Source organism: Aotus nancymaae, unplaced genomic scaffold (genome assembly GCF_030222135.1).
Source record: "Aotus nancymaae isolate 86718 unplaced genomic scaffold, 86718_ANA_hifiasm-v0.15.2.pri h1tg000049l, whole genome shotgun sequence".
In the NCBI taxonomy this organism is placed as follows: domain Eukaryota; kingdom Metazoa; phylum Chordata; class Mammalia; order Primates; family Aotidae; genus Aotus; species Aotus nancymaae.
The window spans coordinates 9,786,246-9,810,131 of NW_026988463.1; the positions used below are offsets into that span (position 1 = coordinate 9,786,246).

At 39.0% G+C, this 23,886-nt stretch overlaps 1 protein-coding gene across 4 annotated transcripts in view; it reads right to left on the reverse strand.

Annotated features, from left to right (window-relative positions):
- Window positions 1-23,886, reverse strand: part of GRIN2A (glutamate ionotropic receptor NMDA type subunit 2A) — a 441,648-nt gene that overhangs the window by 130,329 nt on the left and 287,433 nt on the right. For all 4 annotated transcript variants that reach the window (XM_012448290.3, XM_012448292.3, XM_021673516.2 and 1 more), the window contains one exon: window positions 9,173-9,287. In XM_012448290.3, the coding sequence (XP_012303713.1) occupies window positions 9,173-9,287 (115 nt within the window). The remainder of the gene's footprint in view (window positions 1-9,172; window positions 9,288-23,886) is intronic.

The window sequence follows — 23,886 nt, forward strand, 5'->3', positions numbered from 1 at the left end:
ATCTCATATATACACACACATTCATAGAGGCAAACTCACACTAACAACCTGCCTGTTTTCTTGAGATCTTGACACTCACTGGGCCTTTATAGGCTAAATGGTAGTGGTGATGGGAAAGAGATGGCAAAGAGGGGAAGTTAAAATACAATAATTTAGAAAAGAGGGAGTTATGGCATTCTGTAATTATAAATCACATCACGTAATAATTGCACTCCATGCATCCCATGCCTCACTAGACCTGATAGCATGTTGATATGCCACAGTCAGAACCATAGACTCAAAAGAGCAATCACAGCTTTTTAAAGATCTCCTTTATCATATCGGTACTAGGAATCCTGTAACTGGAATCTACTTTATTTCACACAAGACACAACATACAGGGTGTATCCCCTTTCTTAATGAGACAAATTGGAAGATGAAACTACTGTAGACTGAAAAATAGAAGGTGCCAGGTGTGGCGCCTCATGCCTGTAATCCCAGCACTTTGGGAGGTCGAGATGGGAGGACTGTTTGAGGTTAGCAGGTTGAGACCAGCCTGGGCAGCATAACAAGACCCTGTTTCTGCAAAACAAATTAAAAATTAGCCAGGCATGGTGGCGTGCATTTGGGTCCCCAGCTATTTGGGAGGCTGAAGCGGTAAGACTCCTTAAACCCAGGAATTTGAGGCTGCTGTGAGGTATGACTGTGTCTGTACTCCAGCCTGGCAAGAGAATGAGACCCTGTCTCTACAAAAATTAAAAATTGCAAGGCCTGAGAGATGCAATAAATGCCTATACCCTGAGTTCTAATTAGCTGGGTTCAGGCTCAGTCTAATGCATCCAGTGAGAGGAAAGGAAGCAGACACTTTTCTAAGGGTAGGAGAAGGAACTCCCTAAATTTCTCCTCTAGAATACTTCCTCCTCCCTTTCAGTTGTTCCGCATGATGTAGTGGTGGGGAACACAGCCTTTGGGGTCAGGCAGACCTATATTTACACCCTTCCTCCATCACACAACAGCTGGGGGATCTTAAGCTGGACACTAGCTTCTCTGAACCTGAATTTTTATCTCTGAAGCAGGAAGAAGAATACCTACTTCGGAAGAGTTGTTAAAATAATATCTACTTAGATGACTAAATGAGATCATAAATGTAAAATTCTCAGCATAGTTCTCGGTACAGAGTAGCTCTTAATAAAGGGTGGCTGAAGTTGTCAATACCAACAGATCATAGAGTGCGGTTCATTTGTGCACTAGACCCAAACTCTGCGGTGAAGCTGAAAAAGTGCAGATGAAAGGAATAGATCTCCCGTGTTGGGGCTTCTAGTCTAAGCAAAGATGAATAGGCAAGCAAACAATGCCGAAGCAAGCTGTTAATACTCTTATGAGTTAGTGTACAGGTCTTCAGAAATGAAGTGGAAAAGGTCAGACCCACTTTGAGCTACCCAGATATAGAATCAATGGAAAGAGGTCCTTGGCAAAGAGGAAAAATGTTTGAAGGGACAGGAACATCAGGAGCAGATGACAGCTGAATACTAGGGCTTAGGGGACACTCGGGATAAGAAGAAAGCTTTCTGTATTGGGGCACGGGCGAATAAGCATATTTGTGGGAGGAAGATGATGAGTTTGGCTTTGGACAAGATGATATTAGGTGTCTGTAGGTCAGCCACGTGGGGTGCTGTAGGCAAGTCAGGAGGCCATGAGACAGATCTGGGCTAGAGGGAGAGATCTGGTTGATTTCTGTGCAGAACACACCTGAAACCAAATGTAAACAGAGTGGTGAAAACAAAGAAAAACAGACCCATCAGAGCGGGGAGAACGGGACAATTCCTTCAGGAAGACACAAGGAAGAGTCTCCCTTACGTCTTCTGGAACATTGCTATCATCTTTAATTAGATTTTCTCTGGGGAATAAAAAGCTTGTTTAACTTTAATTTATGTGTTTTGTCCTATTAATATTTGAAGTCAAAACTTCAAAAATGTTTATTTATATCTCACTTTCTCAATATATATCGCTTTTAAAGTTAATCTGGGATACACTAATTAGCTCGATCTAGCTTTTCCACAGTGTACAAATATATCAAAATGTCACGTGCACTAAAAATTTATACAGTATTGGCCGGGCGCGGTGGCTCAAGCCTGTAATCCCAGCACTTTGGGAGGCCGAGGCGGGTGGATCACGAGGTCAAGAGATCGAGACCATCCTGGTCAACATTGTGAAACCCCGTCTCTACTAATACAAAAAAATTAGCTGGGCATGGTGGCGCGTGCCTGTAATCCCAGCTACTCAGGAAGCTGAGGCAGGAGAATTGCCTGAACCCAGGAGGCGGAGGTTGCAGTGAGCCGAGATCGCGCCATTGCACTCCAGCCTGGGTAACGAGAGCGAAACTCCGTCTCAAAAAAAAAAAAAAAAAAAAAAAATTTATACAGTATTTATTTGTTAACTTAAACAATTTCTTTAAAAGCTAGCCTGTATGTGTATATAGGTGTATGCATAAACATACATATATTTTCATTTTAAAGCTATTGTAAGGCCAGGCACAGTGGCTCATGCCTGTAATTGCAACACTTTGGGAGGCTGAAGTGGGAGGATCACCTGAGTTCTGGAGTTTGAGACCAGCTTGGGCAACATGGTGAAACCTCATCTCTACTAAAAACACAAAAATTCACTGGGAGTGGTTGCACATGCCTGTAAATCCAGCTACTCAGGAGGCTGAGACAGGAGAATTGCTTGAACCTGGGAGACGGGTTGCAGTGAGCTGAGACTGCGCCACTGCACTCCAGCCTGGGTGCTAGAGAAAGACTGCCTCAAAATAAATAAATAAAAATAAAGCTATTGTAACCCTAAAATGGTAAATAGAATTATCCTCAAATCATTTTTTTTTTAGGTAGAATAATGTGGGAAGTAGAAAAGTTCCTTTTAAAGTTTCCTTTCTTGTTAAAGAATAAGTGTGCTAATAACTTTGTTAAGCCCTATTCTATGTAGCTGTTAAACATGCCATGCTTACAGGCATGTAGTATATTCTAAGTCCTTGTACATTAACCAAGATATCTGTGCTGGATGTGCTCACAGGCATGTCTCAGCTCTCTATTGCTTTTACCTGTTTAGAAAAGTTTTGTTAGCCAATAGGGTTTTAGTTTAGATCGTGAGGTATAACTCCAGCCAACGGAGATCAGACGCAGCAGTAAGGACGACTCCAAATGCATAAGGAATAAATGTGTCTGTTTTCCTTTGTTCATTGTACTCTCGTGGCAAGATGGCTAGTGAGAGTACCCTTCCTACATTCCAGGAAGTAAAAATTGTGTTGCTGAAAGATCCTTTGTCTCAGTGCTAATTTTTCTTTGCGGCACTGAGCATCTATTTCCAGCAATGAGTACTTCAGCCTAGAGAAATCCAATTTATTACTCAAGGCCCAACTCCAATGCCTCTAGCTTCACAAAGAATTTCTCTAAGTGACTGGGCCAAGTTCACCCTTCTTTCCCCTATGTCCTGGGGATGGTCCTACAGCTGGTAGCACTTATATCCAATTGTCCCAGGGTTGGCTTAATTCTCTATTATGAGCTACTTGAGAAGAGAGATGGTTTCCTATGCATCCTTGCAGCGCCCCTGGTACCACAGAGCTGGTACACACGGGACATTGGTTGTACTGGCCTAGACTGCTAACTGGCAGGACGACCCCTTAAGCCCAGGAATTTGAGGCTGTAGGGTCTTCTGAGGCTGGGGCTGAAGCTGAGGCTCCAGGGTTTTGTTTCTGAGCGTCTCTGAGAAGCCTTGAACTCATTCAACTCCAAGGCAGACCAAAATCACTGAAGAAAAAGGGTGAGAGAAAAGGGATGAAAGTCCCAATTTGCAAGAGAAAGCCTGAGTTCTGTGTCTGCAGGATACAGGCAGGCCTGGTACTCAGTGCCGGTATAATCCACACCAGCCACATACAAAGGTCCAGCAAAAAGCAAAAGCCCCTCTAAGGGCTTGTCATGTTTTCTCAGAAACCCTCATTACACACTGCTGCTTCTAGTGACGCCACTGGGTGACCTCGGAGATTAAAAGAAATCGCCTCCGAGTCCCAGAATAACAGCTCCCTCCTCGGCAGTCCTTCCCCTCTGCTGACCTGCTGTACCAGCATGTAGTGCTGGGGGGCAGCTTTAAGGATAACATGACTGATATTTACCTGCTCCACTGGTTTTCTCTTTCTTTGAGACAGAAGCACAAGATGTTATTTCGGAAGCTCTAGATCCCCTGAGTGTCAAGAGAATAGAATAACTACAGACAGCATTTGTGCATTCTAGGCTCAACTCAGCAGCAATTCCCCAAGCTGCCTTTTATGGGAAATTGCTATGTTTCAACAGGAATTTGAAGAAGGGCCCACAAAATATTAAAAGGCATTTTCTGTATCTGGAAATGGAGTGTATCAAGGGCAGCTGTCACCTGCACTGCAGTGGCCTCCTTGTGTACGGGCTCCCTTGCAGATGAGTCAGATTCTAAGGTAGTACAGAAAATGCACAGGTGTGTGCCAAGCCTGCCCCAGGACTGGGCAAAATGAACCAAAGGGAATTATTTGGTGGATCCAAAAGTGAACTGCAGATTGTGTAACATCAAAAGTTTGAAAACCCCAAAACCCAATCACATAAGGCAGAAAGGCTTCAATTCTCTAACTCCTATGGATAATTACAAAAAACATGAATTGCATTTTGGTTTTACATGTGTAAGAGAAAAGAAAAATCAGGATTTGAAAGATAGATAAAAGAAAGTAAGGATACAAGAAAACATAAGCACACACACAAAAAAGCATATTCAAAGTCCCAAGTACATGAATGAACCTGGTATATGCATTCATGGAGCTGCAAACCACTTGTATGGTGGGCTACAGCGTGTATCAGAGGGAAGAAAGGAGGTTAAAACCAAGGACAATTAACTAGATGCTAACACTTTCCTTAAGCAGCACACAAGTCCATAGAATTCCAGTCTACTTCATCTCTTCCATATACACACTAGCATCTAAATTTTTTGAGTACAGAAACTATTTTTTCTCTTATTTATGATGGACTCCAAGCATCAAGAATAGTGCCTGGTACACAGTAGGCACTTAATAACTATTTGTTGAATGAAAAAACGAATACATGAAGCATGAAGTCAGGGCTTCGGTGAATCAACTGAAGGATCAATAGAAGAGGTGATCAATAAGCACTGGATATTTTTATTATAACTAGTATTCAGGTCTGCAGTTAAATACGAATGCTCAGTGAAAATTTTTAGTTAATTGTGCCAGGTACCCCAATTTGAAGGATTTAGTTTTTGTTTTTTTTTTTAATTAAGCACTACATAAAATGAAATAAATAGATCTTGTGTCATAATTTGATGCTTTTTGACAAATGTTCAAGATAGGAAATAATTGTCATCACTCCAGAAAATTCCCTGTACCTGTGTCCTGTCAACTGCACTTGCCCACAGAAGCAATTGCTATTCTGATCTCTAACTCCACCACAGGTAAGATTTGCCTCTTTTTGAACTTTATGTAAATGGAATCACACAACATAATCTTTGGTGTCTTCACACGATATAATCTTTTGTGTCTTTCTTTAGTTCCATATAATGTTTTTCAATTCATCCATGTTGTTGTGCATATTACTAGGTAATTCTATTTTATTAATACACTGTAATTAGTTTGTCCATTTCCTTGTTGATGGATGTTTGAATTATTTCTGATGTTTTGCTATAATGAATAAAGTCGTGATGAACATTCTTGTACAAGTATTACTTTTGGATATATGTTTATATTTCTTTGGGATAAATCGGAGTAAAATTGCTAGATGATAAGATTTGTGTAGGTTTAAGTTTATTAAAAAAACACTTTTTGGTCAGACATGTGACTCATACCTGTGATCCCAGCACTTTGGTAGGCCAAAGCGGGTGGATCACTTGAGGTCAGGAGTCTGAGACCAGCCTGGCCAACATGGTGAAACTCCATTTCTACCAAAAATATAAAAAATTAGCCAGTATGGTGGCACATGCCTGTAATCCCAGCAACTCAAGGGGTGAGGTGGAGTCTCGCTCTGTCATCCAGGCTGGAATGCAGTAGCTCAATCTTGGCTCACTGCAACTTCTGCCTCCTGGATTCAAGTGATTCTTGTGCCTCAGCCTCCCAAGTAGCTGGGACTACAGGCACACATCACCATGCCCGGCTAATTTTTATATTTGTAGTAGAGATGGGGTTTCACCATATTGGTCAGGCTGGTCTCGAACTCCTGACCTCAGGTGATCCACCTGTCTCAGCCTCCCAAAGTGCTGAAATTACAAGTGAGAGCCACAGTGCCCAACCCTCTTTTTTATTTTCTAACAATGTCTTTATATGAGCACAGTTTTTAATTTTGATGAAGTATAGTTTATTTACTGTATGCTTAATGGTTTTTCATATTTGGTTTAAGAAATCTGAGGCTCACAGATCACAAAAACATTCTCCTATATTTTCTTCTAGAAAGTTTATAGTTTTATCTTTTACATTTAAGCCCATAATCTATTTCAAGTAATTATTTATGCATAATGTGAACAATAGGTTAAGGTTTAATTTTTTTCCATGTAGATTCCCAGTTGATCCATTACCATTTATTAAAAAGACTTTCCTTTTCCCTGTTGTCATAATCATTCAACAAAAATCATTTGAATGTGCTTTTGTGGATATATTTTCATTATTTCATCATTAATAAGATATGAGCTTATTTAATATATGTATATTACACATAGTAAAATAGAATAAAATAGAAAAACTTTAAAACTGGCAAATAAAGAATTTCATCAGATGCATATAATACGTGCATATAATATATGCATAATATATGAAGTCAGAGCTTCAGTGGATCAACTGAAGGATTGATATAAGAGGTTTTATATATATATACATATATATATAAAATGAGGCATAATACATATAAATAGATATATATATATCATAGGGTTTTCATAGATATCATTGATCAGATTGAGGAATTTACCATCTTTATCATAACTAGATATTGAATTTTGTTAAATGTTTTTTCTGCATCTATTTAAATGACCATAGACTTTCCCCCTTTACTCTGTTAATATGATAAATTATATTGATTTAAGTTTTAAAAGTTAAACTAATACTGCATTCCTAAGATAACCCCCACTTATCCATGATATATTATCTTTTAAAAAATATATTATTAAGACTATGATTAGCAACATATTGAAAAACTTTGTATAGAATGGTGTTATTTCTTTTAAATGTTTGATATAGTATAGAGCGAAGTCATCTGGTCCAGGAGTTTCTCTTTTGTTTTTTTAAAATAGGAAAGTTTTTAGGTATATTTTCAGTTTTTCAGCAAATATGAGCTACTCAGATTGTTAATTCCTTTATGTCAGTTGTAGAAAATTGTGTTTCTTCAGAACTTGCCCATTTTATCCATATTGTCAAATCTGTTGTCATACATTTTTCATAATATTCTTTTCATCTTTTTCATGCCTTTAGGATATGTAAAGTCTGTAAGTGATAGTCCCTCTTGCATTTCTAATATTGGCTTATTTGTGTTTTCTCTCTTGTGTGGGATCATTATTGGTAGGGATTATGAATTTTATTAGTCATTTCAAAGAACCAGCTTTTGGCTTTGTTGATTTTTTCTATAGTTTGTATTCTACCTTGTTGATTTTTACTCCTGTATTTATTTATTTTTTTCCTTTTACTTCATTTGTTTACTTTGCTCTTTTTTTAACTTTAAATTTATAAGCTTAAATTATTGACTCTGAATTCACACTTTCCTTTTTTTATTATAAGCATTTAAAGCTATGGATCTCTGTTAGTACGCCTTTTATCTTATTCTTCAAATTTTGATATTTTGTGTTTTCATTATTATTCTGGCCAAAGTATTTTCTAATGTCTTTCTGATTTCTTCTTTGACCTATAGGTTTCTAGAATTGTGTTGCCATTTCCAAACATTTGGGGATTTTCTAGATATATTTTTGTTACTAACTTTTATTTTAATGCTGTTATGATCAAATAATGTATCTTGCATTATTTCAATTCTTCTAAATACATTGAGACTTTCGTTTTATGCTCCAGAATGCAGTCTTCTTTGGTGGATTTCCCATGTGCACTTGAAAGACTGTGTATTTTGTAGTTGTTGGGTGTAGCATGCAAAACTTTCCTAAGTTTCCTCATTACTGTTCTTTTCTAGGAATCTGTCACTGTCTTCCCAAAGTCAATGCTTTTGTTTGTATAGTATTTCCCCTGATTTCAGTTAATTACATTATTTCTCCCACACCACATCCTGTATCTTCCTTCCCTCTAGGGTCACTCTGGCCTCCATTTGATGTATTAAGTGAAGACAAATTTTAAGATGCTGGAGCAGTTCAAAGGTTATGCATTGCTTGTCAAATAAACCAACAATAAAGAATACAAAAAAAAAAGAGATAACAATATATAAACATAGGCTTCCTTTTGGATCTTTTTTATTCCACTCTTTATATGAAATTATAGTGACTTAACCATTGAATTATGAAGGAGTAAAGAGGGGCAACTGGGATAGATATTGTCACTGCATGTGAGATCATCTGTAAATTCCCTGCACGTCTCTCCTCTCTGACCCAGGTCATGACATGTATGGTACATAAGATGATTTTTTTTCTTTGCATACTGATTTTTTTGTATTTTTCAATAGTTAATATACATGTACTTGAAAATATGCTTTACAAGAAACATAACCTCCCTCTCTAAACCTTGATTTACAGAAATGATACATTTAAGTTTTCAAAATTCATTTATTTAAAGTAGAAGACTGAGTACATGAGAATATAGACGGTTAGTTCATACGGCAATTATCATGGTACACAACTAGGAAGTTTGGGTAAACTTCTGTGATCATTGCTATCTAGTCAACACTTACTAGTGTAATGCTGCAACCCAAACTTTACTGTCTTTAACTTATCCTAAATTCAAATCCTTCCTACTGGGATTTGAGAGCAGACAGAAAGCACCACACAATTACCACAGTTCACCCAGGGAAAGCATTCCAATTGCACCTTACAGATGTAGTCTGCCTTGTTGCAAGAAACACGTGCTCTTGACTGTGAGATGGGATCTAGAGCGGCTCAACAGAAAATGCTTGGGAGAAAGAAACACTGTGAGCCCCTTTCTTGCCCATGCTTTCTTCCCTCCCCTGCATTCAGCACACAGAAGAATGCTCACCTTTTCCCATTCCCGGTCTTTGTTCAGCACAATCACCACCAGCCTAGGGTGCACCTGGTAGCCTTCCTCAGTGAAGGATAAGTCCTTGCCATCCCATGTCACATTGACCATAAATCTAGAAAGAGGGAGAGAGAAAGACAAATTTTTAGGAAAGAATTAAAGCAATCAAACAAATGAGTGGATGCCACCATTAATGGAATACTGAAAAATTACAAACTTACAATGCTATATTCATCACATGAAGCCTCTCTGTAGAAGTATGAATATCCATGCAACCATTGCTAGTTGACCAGGCTTTAGTAATTGACTGTAATTAACACATGGAATGTAAGTTTTACGTCCTGCCAGATCCATAGACCTATGTCCAAATTATCTTACAGGAAGATCTGAGAGCACATTCTATTACGCTCTAACAAGCTTTCCTGAAGGAAGTTGCTTGCTCATAAACCACATGGCATCCAATGTTGAAGAAATGACATTCCATCTATTCGTTATTTATTCAACTAATAGATAATAAGCATTTGCTACATGCCAGGACTCAGCTAATTGGTTCTGGGTAAATAAGAAAATGGATGTGATTCCTGCCCTCATGACGTTTAGAGTCTAAGGGGAAGAATAGACATTAATTGATTAATCACAGATTTATGACAAATACTACAAGGGAGAGGAGAGTATGCTATAAGAAAGTGAAACAGGGGTAAGGCAACGCTGAGGAAGTGCAGCTTGACCTGAAGAATGAGTTGGCATTAACTAGATAAGAAAAGACATAAACAGGCAAAAGAGACAACAAGTGCAAAGACCCCCTGGTGTGCATACAAGGAACTGAACGCAGACCAGTGAGGTCGATGCAGAAAAAGACAGGAAAATGTGAGATCAGGCAAGGCTGAGAAGATGAATAGGAGCAGACCGTGCAGGATTTTAGAGACCATGTTAAATATCTGTCTTAAAACCATGGAAAGACATAGAAGCAAAGGTGTCATCAGGAGGTAACAGATTATTCCACTTGAAGGTTGTGTAGAGAACAGATTAGAGGGGAACCAGAATTGATACAGGGGGACTACTTACAGTATTCTTATAATCCAGGTCAAAGATATTGGTGACTTTGACTCCAGTTTTGGCCAAAGAAGAGGATAAGGAGGAGGAGAAAAAGCAACAGCAAACAAGACTGAGTGGAGAGATATTTAGTAGGTATTTAGTGAAAGATTAGATGAGGTTAAGGGAGAAAGAGGCATCATCGAGGACTCCTGGAATCTACCTTATGTAACATGTATAAACTTAACTTTTGCTCTAGGTGTTTTCATTGCAGGAAACATCTGTCTGCCTTACAACATTTATACCCACATCACTTCTCAAAGCCACCTTGGCTTATAGTCAGGCTGAACTCAGGAGGCCAAAACAGACTTCATCTCCCAGATTTTGGGTGAGAGGTTCCCCAAGGGATCCACTCTCCACACAGCTTAAGAAAAATGTGATGTCATTAAAGACATCTGAGACAACATGGTGGTGGCCATTTAGCAGACACAAGATAAATACAATATAGTGAATTGAAGCATTCACAATGACTTCCCCAGAAAGATACCATGTCTCTTGCTTCATGTTCCATTAACATCCAGAACAGGTAAAAGGTAAAAAAAAGTAAAAAAATAAAAAATAAAAAATAAAAAATAAGAAGAGAATTAGGCTACAAGAAATTTTAAAAAGAGAGACTGGCCTAATGGGTCACATGTACACCTCTGGACCAGCATGGTGCAGAAGAGACTGATGGTGGTGTTGTTTGGGGGAGAATCTGGTTTCCAAGGACAGGGTGAAGAAATCGGGGAAAAGGCAAAGAACAAATACTATGTATTTATTCAATAGACTACTTGGATCATTAAAAATCATGTTTTTGAAGACAAATTGATGCACAGGAAATGCTCACTATTTAATGTTAAAGAAGCAGAAAAGAAGATTTTAAAAAGGCTTGTCTATGTCTAAAAGTATCTTTGGTGTATCTTTGTATTCTTCAAATTCTCTGCAATCAAATACTTAAACAGAAAACTGAAACACTGCTATTCTAGAAGGAACAGAGGGTAACCACTATTCTATTTAGTTCATTTGGGGTATCTCTCATCAATTCCTAGAAGGGTGTTTTCTTTTTTCTTTCTTTCTTTTTTTTTTTTTTTTTTTTTTTTTTTTGAGCCAGAGTCTTGCTCTGTAGCACAGGCTGCAGTGCATTGGTGCAATCTCGGCTCACTGCAACCTCCGCCTCCCAGGGTCAAGCGATTCTCCTGCCTCAGACTCCTGAGTAGCTGGGATTACAGGCACCTGCCACCAAGCCCAGCTAATATTTGTATTTTTAGTAAAGATGGGGTTTCACCATATTGGCCAGGCTGGCCCTGAATTCCTGACGTCAGGTGATCCACCTGCCTCTGCCTCCCAATGTGCTGGGATTACAGGCATGAGCCACCACACCTGCCCGAAAGGTATTTTTTTGATTAAGAAAACAGTGTTTATCTTCTCTATTACCCACATTCTTATAATCCAATGGCATAAACACATAAACAATGACAGCACCTATAATGCCACTTATTCAATGATGGAGAGTAAATGTAAGAAGATGGGAGAACACAGAGAAAGAGTCCCTAACACAACCTGGGGAACTTGGGGAGGACTTCCTAGGTAATCTTGATGGGTGAAGGGGTTGAGGCAGGAGAAAGAATTCTGGGAAGAGGGATCATTTTAAGTAAAGAGTCAGCAAAGGTAGTAACACAGGCTAGGGGAAATAGGAAACGGCTTAGTAAGGCTGATATTTACATTTTGTGCAGTGGGATGAGTCTGCAGAGGATCCCTGTAGCCAGATCTTAATGGATACACTGAAGGGTTTAGATTTGTTCAGAACATCATGGGGAGCCAGGAAACATTTTAAGTAGAGGAGCAATACACTCAGATTTGCAGCCAATAGGGGCAGAAATGAAAATGCTTCTCTGTATTTAAAGAGAACTTGAACATTTTTGTTCACAGTTTAAAAACCATTCATTATCTAGACAATTGAAACTTTTTTTTTCTCTTCCTTCTTCCCTTTGATGTTTCCTGGCTGGAGTTTGATGAACTAAATGAACATGGTCCAGATACACACATCTAAGAGTGCTCACCCCACACCCCTTACTGACACTGGAAGGAAGACATCTGCATGGACTGAGTGTTTAGTGGAGAACTGAAGTCAAATTCCTCATTATTAGCAGGCCTTGAAAGTAACTAATTGAGGCTAAGTTAAGCAGTTTTAATTTTTTAATTTGACATTTTGGCTCGTTTTCCATGATTATTTTTAGCTCTGTCACATTGTCTGACATACTGTGGGGGCTCAGTTAATGTTTGGCGACTGAGTATGTTGACAGATCATCACCAAAAGGGACATCCACCCATCCATACATTCATTCATTTATATATCTATCCTTCTATCCATCTGTCAATGCAGTCATCCATCTATCCATCCATCCATGAATACATTTACCTGTCCATTCATCTAACCATGCATCTATCAATACATTCATCCATGCATCCACTAATCCATCTATCCATCAATACATTCATTAACACATTCATCCATTCTTCCATCCACTAGACATGTTTGAGTACCTCCTATGTGTCACACCATGTACCATAACTATGCAAAGAAAATGATACAAAAACGACCAAACATACTTAATTTTTCAAGGTTGGGGAGGGGGACACACAAAAAACTAATACCTGTAAAAATAGAGATATAGACTAAGTTGGTGGAAAGCGTAAGAGAAGGAGTGGCTAATTCTATGGTGATTCTATGACTGGAATAAGGAAACAAAGCGGAAAGTGTTTGAGTTGTGCTGAGAAGGAAGAGGAATGAAAAGTTGAGCAGCTCTTGCTCATGCACATGGAGGAAACACAAAGTCCAACGAAGAGAATTCTGAAACATCATAATGTGTTCAATGAGCTGCAGTCAGTTCAGAATGGCAGGGAAATGGGGGCGAGTGGGAAAGTTACATGGGAGAGGAAGCTAGAGATAGACGCAGGAGTCAGATAACTAACTGCTGTATAGACTGTGCTACAGAGCTTAGACTTCATACTGTTTTTATTTGGAATGGAGGCTTGAAATGCAAGTTTGCAAAGGGCAGATGGGCAAACAGATGAGGCTTTGTAGTAACCCAAGCAAGGAATAGAGACAATGGTCAAAGAAAGCAACAGCTGGAATGAAGAGATTGGACAGATAGTCAGGGAACTGCAATGGAATTTCAATACAAAAACTACCAACAAAGACCACCAGTGGCCTTGGCCTCAGCTAGTAGAAAAGAAGTTACCAGTCACTCTGCACCTGCTGCCCCAAGTTTGTAATTAGGGTGGCCAACACACTGGGGTGTTTCTTGTTGAATCCAATGAGATCTTAAGCCAGGTTTAAATTATCCAACATTTTGGGGTGAATGGAGTTTAGGTTGAGTCTACGTAGTGCCCCAAATGTGGGGAAACTGAAAAGTTTAGTATATTATCAAGAAATCTGGAAATATCCAGTTTACTGTTTGGAAATGGTGGATCAAGGAATAAATGTTTTGGTTTTGACATAGACTCTCGGAGAGCCATTCACAAGGTTACATAACATGAACTGAATGTCACAGCAATTGGTTTTTGTTTATTTGTTTTTGAAACAGAATCTTGCTCTGTCACCCAGTCTGGGGGTGCAGTGGTGCAATCTCGGCTCACTGCAACCTCCGCCTCCCAGGTTCAAGCAATTCTCCTGCTTCAGCCTCCCCAGTAGCTGGGATTATAGGTATCCACCACCACTCCTGGCTAATGTTTGTATTTTTAGTACAGACGAGATATCACCATTTTGGCCAGGCTGGTCTTGAACTCCTGACCTCAAATGATCCACCCGCCTCAGTCTCCCAAAGTGCTGGGATTACAGGTGTGAACCACTGCTGCCCAGCAAACACAGTGATTGTTTTAATCAATAAGCTAGCATGCGCAGTTGAGCAACTTTGTGGATTTCCCAGTTGAATTTACTTAAAATCTCCTTCTTTAACTTCCCATCTCCATGTCCTCCACTTGTTTCATTTTCTTCATTTTGTAGTAAAATCAGATGGAATTAGTAAAGATTATTTACAGGCAAACACTTTTCTTCAGATTATATGAAAATAACTATGCAGAAATCCTCTTGCTTCAGATTTTTCTGCATTCCTTTAAGATTCAATATTCTGGGCCAATTACTCCATATGCTCAATGTTAATATTGTCTTTCTTTTTTTATTAAGAGTCTTCAGGCCCTTAGGAGGAAAAAAAAAACACCTCTAACAGAAATTTCTGCTCAACAGTAATTTCATTATGAAGTTGGCAGGGAGCAAGTACCTATTACCTTCAATTCCCCCATCCAACTTCTAGGAAGGACAATCTATATTTGCATGGGCTTTCTTCCCATTTAAACTGCTCCAGAGCGAATTCTTTACCTAGGCAAATACCATTTTACATAACATTGATCGGTTCCCATTAACACCTGCTGGGCACTTTTATTAAACAGTAAAATCTTATCATTGTTTTGCTTATCTCTACAAAATTGATCATAAAGCTTTAGTAGTCAGATAAAATATCAGAAATTCTGACTGCTTCTAAACTTCAAACTACAGCTTCAATACCTCCATCAGGAGCAATAAGTACACAGAAGCATGCTGGCAAAATAGAGAAGGGGGAAAACTCTAGTGATTTGCCAAGACTTCACTTCTGTGTTATCTTCCACTGGTGGTAAAGTGCTAAGTTGTTTTTTATTGTCAGTGACACTCACAACATGAATCCAGAAAATATATAAATATATATTTACATATTATATATATAATATATGAAATATGTAAATACATATACACATTTTCTCTGGTTTTTACAGTGTTAAGTGTATGAAGTCCAGGTGAAATAGTTGAAGTACAGGTGAAATAAACATTTCTCTACCCCTTGCGTTTTGTGTTCTATGAATGGTGATGCATGGTGATCAGAGATAACATTGAAAAACAGGTAGGCAATATTTCCTATATTATGACTGAAAAGAAATGGGGCCAGAGTTGTCCAATTCTCTCTAGGCCGGCTATCACATTAGATAGCTACCAACGACATGTAGCTACTGAGCATTTGAAATATGGTTAGTCTGAATTGAAATGTGCCATCAGTGTAAAAATAAACACTGGATTTTGAAGACTTTCTACTTTTCAAAAGAGTAAAAGGTCTCATAAATAATTTTAGGTTGGTTTCATGTTGGAATAGTTTAGACATGTTGGAGTCCATAAAATCTATTATTAAAATTAACTTTATCTGCTTCTCTGTACTTTTTTAATGGGCTACCAAAAATTCAAGTTGCACGTGACTCGCATTATATTTCTAATGGACAGCTGTTCTACACTCTCTTTGTGCTTTTGCTTTTGTTTTTAATGGGTAGACTGTAATCATGGAACCAGGGAGCTCATCTGCCTTGTTTAGTATTATATATCTAGTGCTAAACAGGGTGTGTGACACAGAGCTGATGCTGAACACGTGCAGGATGAATAAAAGAATAAATTGCTGCTTCTATGTTGTTGAGGTTTCATGACACTGAGGAAGGCGAATAGGCTTTACAGTGAGATAGTACCTGGAACAGTGGGCAGCATATTTAAAACCTACTGAGCCTCCATTTCCTTTTTTGTAAAAATGGATTAAGTTAAACCATAAAAACTAGTCATGACAGTTTCATATGGTTTAAGCTAACTTCGTAGTTCACATAAAATGCCTACCACAATGCCTGTCGTACAGCTATTAATAAATAGTAGTTAACATGGAAGCAAATTTTCCATGTAGTTCTCACTCTTTTTCCACCCTGTCATATTTTCTAACAACCCACTACAAATGCAATGCTTTTTAAAGCCATAATTCCTTTTGCCATTTAGTATACTCATTTCTAGAGTCCCTCTGTCCTTGTGTGAACAGCCAACCATACATGCGCTGCCTAAGCTTCTTTATTACTTAAAATATCTCATTCCTCCAGATTTCTATTTTATCTCTTTCGCCTTACAGTCATAAATCTCCTTTAACTTACAAAATCTAATTATTTGAAATGTTCTCTAGACACATTTATTATTCACTATTTCTCCTTAGACTTGAATTCTTACTGTTTCACAAATGCCACCATAACCCATTTTGTGTTTCTCAATTTTTGGTTAATATTCCATCTGCTTTGCCATTTCTGTAGTTCCCAGGGACGTTTCCCGAATCACAGTGTCCCTTAAATGTATTCTTGAACGACTTTGGGTGTCACAGTTTCTTCATTTGTCATTTAATTTACATGTTTTTGAAAACAGAGTTGCTGTTTTCTTTAACCTCTTTTCAATTCTCAAGACAGTTTCATTTTTAGAAGTTTTTTTTTTTTTTTGCTCTTAAAAGTATTCTCTTGGTATTTTCAAATCCCTTCAACTTTGACGTCTGTCTTAGTGCTTTCTCATCTTCCATTAACTATTCCCTCACGGACACAAATGAGTGCTCATCCCTCTTTAGTACATCCTCACTCTATTTTTACCAGTTTTTAATTCCCAACTCATCCACCTCCTCATTCTCTTCTTCCTCTGAACGCCCTTCTGCTGTCTTTTGATGTGAGCACCTTTCTCTTGGCCCTGGTGCTCAATTTCATATACAGTACTCACTGGAAGTTCCCTGTTTGCCCTGAACAATTAACAAGGCTTGACAGCAGAGCCAAGACTTAAATGTCAAGGCAGAAAAATAATAACTCCAACACAGAGATCCTCTAAAATGGGCTCAGAAACTACAGCATAAAGAAACAGAAAAAAGGGATTTTTCATGAGGAGAAAAGTATTGTTTACTCTTTCAACACAAATTCTATTGTGGCCAATAAAAAAAAAAAGAATGTTAGTTGTCTTGGCTGAGCAATACTGAATTTTAAAGATTTTAGGACAGAAAACAGAAACCTTCATAAGGGGAGGAGTCTTTTTTCTGATCACTACAACTTTAAAACACCTAGACGAGGGTGTGTCTTGACTTGACTTTTAAGTTGGAGCTTACAAGTACCCGTGGAATAAATAAACAAATGAATGAGCAGGCATAGGTCTCTAGGATCTTGCACACCAAATGTTTAATTCCAGTGCAACAACTGCCAAGAGGCAATGCTGCAAGAATCGGATAGCCTGAGTTGGAATTCAGTTTTGTGGCTTTCAACCTCAGGTAAGTATCCTCAATTCTCAGAGTATTTGTTTCCTTTTCTGTAAAAAGTGAGGTCATAACAGCCATGTCACTAGATAATTATAGGGATCACATTAGATGACATTTAATGAGGTATGGAACATGATATGGCCAGCAGAGTGCTTGGCACATTATGGGTATCTGCTAAATGATCGTAGGGGTAGCAGTAGTTGTCATGGTTTTACATAATTGTCTTTCTTCCTCCTAAAATTTGGGGTCAAAAAGCTTTCTTTTAAATTTTGGAGAATGATTTTGGCTGCTAAATTCAGTCCCCCAAGGGAGGCAATGCAAGCTTGTCTAGGCCCTACCCCAAGAAGAGAGGAGAAGCTCATCTGATTGTTCAGAGCTCGTGGTACCTCCTGGACTAGGTTTACTGGTGGGTGCAGCTTCTATGGTGCAAAGGCTGTAATCCATGTGCCAGCCTGGGCTCCCAACTCTATTGATGGAGCACACCTGAGTCAAAGGTGACTCTTTAAGGACAGGACCCTACATGCTGTCTTTCGTAATACAACCTCTATGTCTAAAACTTGAGGTAAGTTAGGACAAAGCTTTTTTTCTGTTAAATACGGCTCTCCTCCTCCCCACTCCAGACAGCATACCTGAACCTTTGAACCAGCTGGCCAAAGATTTCAACTAGAAGCAGGGCGTATAGAGTAGGGTCTAAGATGCATGTCCTAATTCTACTTTATTGGGAGTTATTGGAACTCTGAATGACCATTAATAAACTGGTTCTTTGAATTCCACACTGCTCTTGTTCCTTATATGTGGAGTTTTCTCAGGAACCTGGGGTGAGGAATCTAGACATTCTGGGTAGTATTTATAATACTGTTAAAATAGCACCAAATATATCACCATTAACTTCTCATGACTACGCCTCACCTAACCACTTTGAATTGGCAGACAGAAGAGCCAATGGAACCAGCTCATGTAACAAGCTTATAATCCAAAAGAGTAGGAAAAAAAATGTAACATGACCAGCATTTCCAAGCTCATTCAATCACCTGTGCCTATGCTGCCAAATTATTCAAGATCTCAAAGTGGCAGATGTGCATGCATTTGGCTCTTCCCACCAAAAAATATAGAATGAGATGATATGGATCAATTGACATTCAATTCAAGGTGTCATTTTTATTCCATAATTTCTGGATATTCTCATATTGGAATATAGAACCCATAAAATCAGGGCTTTTGCCTGGATTTTTTCCCCCCTGCTTTTTCTCCCTTGCAGAACCTAGAATAGTACCCGGTATAGTGTAGATGCTCAATGCAAGTTCATGGAATGAACAAAAGTCTTGGCTCTCTTTTTGTTTTCTTTTGTTTTTCCTTTTGATAATGAGCCCTCCTTTCTCTATCTGTCCAGTGGGTGTCTACCTGCGCTCTGTGAACTACTACTAGGAATCCAGTATGGTAACTCAAAGGCAGAGAGGAAAGGTCAGGGGTGATATGTCAATGGGACTTTAACATTCCTAATTCCACTTATGTCATTAATATGTTGTTCTTTTTTCTTTTTTAGACAGAGCCTTGCTCTATCACCCAGGCTGGAGTGCAATGGCCTAATCTTGGCTCACTGCAACCTCCACATCCTGGGTTCAAGCGATTCTCATGCCTCAGCCTCCCAGGTAGCTAAGATTACAAGCAGGTACCACACTTGGCCAATTTTTTGTATTTTTAGTATAGAAGGAGTTGGTCAAGCTTGTCTCAAACTCCTGACCTCAAATGCTCCACCTGCCTTGGCCTCCCAAAGTGCTAGGATTATAGGCATGATCCACCACACCCCATACCTGACCAGGGAAAATATATTTTTATATTAATCAATTAAACAAATAAACTAGATAGCAATTAAGATATTTGCTCATCCATGCTGCTACAAAAGAAGAACTCCTGTCTTCAAATCAGGAGACCCAGAATCTTGTCCTATCTGCCTGAATGTGTAAGAGCAATTACTTAAGGATAAGGGAATAAAATGTATTTAGCCTCTAATATGTATTAAATGGTGTGCCACATACTTTGCATATGTTACCTGAATTCTGACCCTAAGAGCTAAGTGTAGATTTTCTCATTTTACAGAGAGAAAACAGAGGTGGCTTTCATAATGGTGTGAAAAGCTTTACAGGGTGTCAAGATACTTCTGGTTGTTCATCAATAGCCTCTCTTTTCTTCTGCCTTAGTAACAGAAATTCCTATTTTTAGAGGGACACAGAACCTCCAATAATAAAGCTTACATTCCCAGCTTCCCTAGCAGCTAGGCATGACCCTATAATGTTCTGGACAATAGGAGGAGAGAAGATATGTATAACTTATAGGAAGTACTATAAAAGAAGGAGGTGAACTCATCTTTGTTCCTTCCTCCTTCCTTCTAGTTGCAATGCATATATGATGGCTGGAGCAGTGGCACCCATCTTGAACCATGATGTGGAAACCACCGGCTGAGGGTGGCAGAGCCACAAGGTAGAAGGAGCCTGGGTCCCTGACACTGTGGAATACCACACCAGCCCTAGACAACCTTTGCACTTCTTTTGCACAAGAGAGAATTCAATGTCTATCTTCTTTAAGCTACTTTTATGTTTTAGAATTTCTATCATTAAAAAAAAAATTTAGCTGGTTTAAGCAGTCAAGTGGTTATTTGAAGCAAAATCTTTCAGATTTCAAAGCCTTTGAATTAAGGTGCACCAGTGCCCATTTAACCTCCCTACACCTCAGTTGCCTTCTCTGACAAGTGGGGAAGGGGTATCACACACTTCTTTATCTTTCCAACTCTGCAACATTTAATTTTCTCTCCTGATCATCTCTCACCCCTGTGAATACACAATGCATTTGGTCCTAACCCCATCTCTTAGTATATGCTGTTCCTCCCACCCAGAATGCCTTTCCACCTCATCCTCTTCGGTCTAAATCCAATACTTGCATTTTGCAAGGCTAATTTCAAGCTCTATTTCTTCCTTGTGGGGAATCTTTCCTTCTCTTGGTTCTTTTTAATCCATTCCTCATGTGATAGCACTTAGCAATACATTGTCTCCTGCAATTCTCTGAGGAGTCCACATTTATATATTTGGTACCACCAGGCGCAAAGATCAGATCTGCCCTTTTTTCATTTATGTTTATCCAGCAGAATTGCCATTGAGCACAGTATGTTCACCATTTATGGACTTGATTCAAAAAGGGATACCTTAATCTTCACCACAGGACCACCTTTTCCCTACCTGACACCAAACACAAGGAATGCTGAGCAAGGACAATAAGCCAGTTCACAAATCATTGTCCACATTATTTTTCTACAGCTATAATTCCTGTTCATTCCCTGTGTCAGGCTTATAGGCCACCCCTCATGATCATCTCAAATAATACCTTCTCCACAAAGTATTACCTGACTCCTTCAAGTTGGACATATCCTGTTCTAACTTTCAACCCCTGTTCTTCATGTGGCACACACCTCTTAGATGGCACCTTCTTTATTTATGTTAGTCCCAACCACTCAGAGCTCATTTTAAAAAGACCTCTCTTTCTGAAGACCCTTTACTACCATCTGCTGGAACAAGTGTCAAAATAAAACACAACTCTTTGATGAATCTGATATGAAGGGTGCCCTGAACTTGTGTAATTCATAGCCTGAACAATATTATCACCTCTGTCAGACTGTCAACTTCCTGAGGATAAGAATTCATAGCCCAGTAAATTGAACTCTCAGAACTCTGTGAGTTGGAGAGAAGAGTGGATTTAGAGACAGGCAAACTGAAATTAAGTTTTAAATCCACAATTGTTGGTGTTTATACCCTTCAGGAAATCAAGTTCTCCAAGACTCAGTTCACTTCTGTGTCAATGTGGGTAAGATACTGTTTTTACCAGTTCAGGCTGCTCTAACAAACTACCATAGAGTGGGTGGATCAACCAACAAACATTTGTGTCTCACAGTTCTGGAGGCTGGAAAGTTCAAGTTCAAGGCACCAGCCGATTTGGTGTCTAGTGAAAGCCCTCCTGCCAGTTTATAGAAGGCTGTTTTCCTAAAGTGTATTCATGTGGTGGAGAAAGATCTATCTCATGTCTCTTCCTCTTTTTCTTTTTCTTCCTTTCCTTTTCTTTTTGAGACAGAGTCTTGCTCTGTCACCCAGGCTGGAGTGCAGTGGCATGATCTCAGCTTACTGCAACCTCCACCTTTAAGGTTCAAGCAATTCTTATGTCTCAGCCTCCCCAGTAGCTGGGATTACAGGTGTGTGCCACCAAACCCAACTAATTTTTAGTATTATTAATAAAGATAGGGTTTTGCTATGTTGTCCAGGCTGTTCTCAATCTCCTGGCCTCAAGTGATCTGTCCACCTCCCAAAGTGCTGGGATTACAGGGGTGAGCCACCTGTGCCTGGTTCTTCCTCTTTCTATAAAAGTATTAGTTCCATTGCAAGAACCCCATCCTCATGACATCATCTAACTCTAATTAACTCCCAAAGTCCCCACCTTTAGATACCAGAGTCGATGATTAGGGTTTCAACATAAACTTTCAGTACGTAACAACCACACAGAATTGTTGTGAAGTTTCATGGTGGTGTGATGAGAGTTAGAAGGGGGCCTATGATAAGTACATTTTTTTGATTGATATCCAGTAGTAGTATGATCAACCATCCTAATTGTTCCAGCACTGAGGTGTTTCCTGTGGCATGAAAATTTCAGTGCTAAACCCAAAACCATAAATTATGGACCACAAACTAAGAGTCTGATCCACTAAGAAATACACCAAAAGCCTATCTATAGAAAGTCTTCAAAATCCATTTTTTAGTAAACACAACAATTCAATAAACATTAATTGAGCATTGATTTGAGAAACATTAATTAAGCATCTACTTTATGCCAGCAAAGTATAGAAAATAAAGTGCTAAGTAAAAAGTTTGTGGTCCTTTTTCTGCAATCCTTTAGAGTTTAAGGGGAAGGCAGATCCTATGCAAATAAATACAATAAATGGTAATACCTCTGCAGCTAAGGTTCCTTTTGCTATAAGAACATTAACAGGGGGACCTGACCCATCAAAATACTGGTTAACCTTCCATTACTCCATTTCTACTTGCTTTTCTTCAGGGCAAACACCAAATTGATTTATCAGGAAGAACAAAATCTCTCTTGCTTTTCAGGACTGAGTAGATAATATCAATGAGTGAAATGAGCCAGGTGCAAGATTGTAACAGTGGTGAAAATCTTAGCTAAAGGCATTCAAATTCATTTAAATGTAAATGAAATAAAACCCAGCTACTGGCTGCTCATTTGGACTGTCTGTTCTAAACGAACTGAGAAATATTCATGTTCCTTCCTCGAGCAAAAGCCTAGGCTTCCTTCTATACCAGTACAATTCATGGAATCGCATCCCTTCTGGGGTAGAGGGATGTGCCTATGGACAGACAATAAGCCCCGATCAATTAGATTCTCTCTCCTGGGAGTTTGAAACTTGATAGGTAAGACACAGAGACCAGGAGTTGTTGGCTCTAAACCAACGTAATAGTGACTCTCCTTCATCAATGAACATTGCCTCACCTATGACCTTTCCAAAGGTTAGTCACTCAGCTTACATTTTGATTTTTAAAAGGCCTACTAAAGCCCTAAACAATATTTTCTATTGTTTCTCCTTCACTACCTCCTTTTACTTAAATTAATCAGGCTTTATTTCTATTGCTTGCTACCAAAATGACTTTCACTTTGTTCCTACCTGGCCTATAACATCTGTACTGCCATCCAGATTCCTACATTTCATCCTCCACACTCATGTCAAGCCCACTTGCCAGATAAATGTTCCCACACCTCAGCTCTGATCATGTGCCACCCTTCTCAAAACCCTGAAATGGCTTCCCATTGTCCAAAAATAAAATCCATGCTCCTCAGCCAACTTCAATTTTTCCAACCTTCTATCCTAAAACTGTTCTTAACAGTATCCTGCATTGGAGCAAACCCAAACCACTCATGGTATCCCAGTAAAGTTTTGTGATTTTCCACTTCTTAGCTATACCTCCCTCCATTGGAAATGCAGTAATAGCTGTTGTTTCTGGTTACTTTCATTTCCTGAAAAGAGACCTTCCCCCACAAACCCTGAAGGGCATCTCTGGCCATAGAGATTGGTTCAGGATGGGCACATGACTCAATCTCATTCAATCACATTTCTTCTCTGGGGATTTTTTTATTGCAACTAGAAGGGATCACTGTCTTTCTGGGCTTAAAAAGATACAGTGCTGAAAGTATGTGAATCAATACTTACTTTAGATGAGTTCATTCCCTATCTCCTGGAGGTAAACAACACACCTTAACAGGGAGAAATATGAGAAAGAGAGGGAGACCTGAAGATATCATTTGAGCCTGGATCTAGACACGCAAGATAACAAGCCCATCCCTTCTAGTTGAATGGGCCAATAAATCATTTTGCTGTGTGTGTGTGCGCACGTGCCTAAGTTAACAAGAATTTATTTTCTCTCAGTGAAAATCACAAAAGTATTGTTTTTATTTTATTTTTCCTTTTGAGATAGGGTCTTGCTTGAC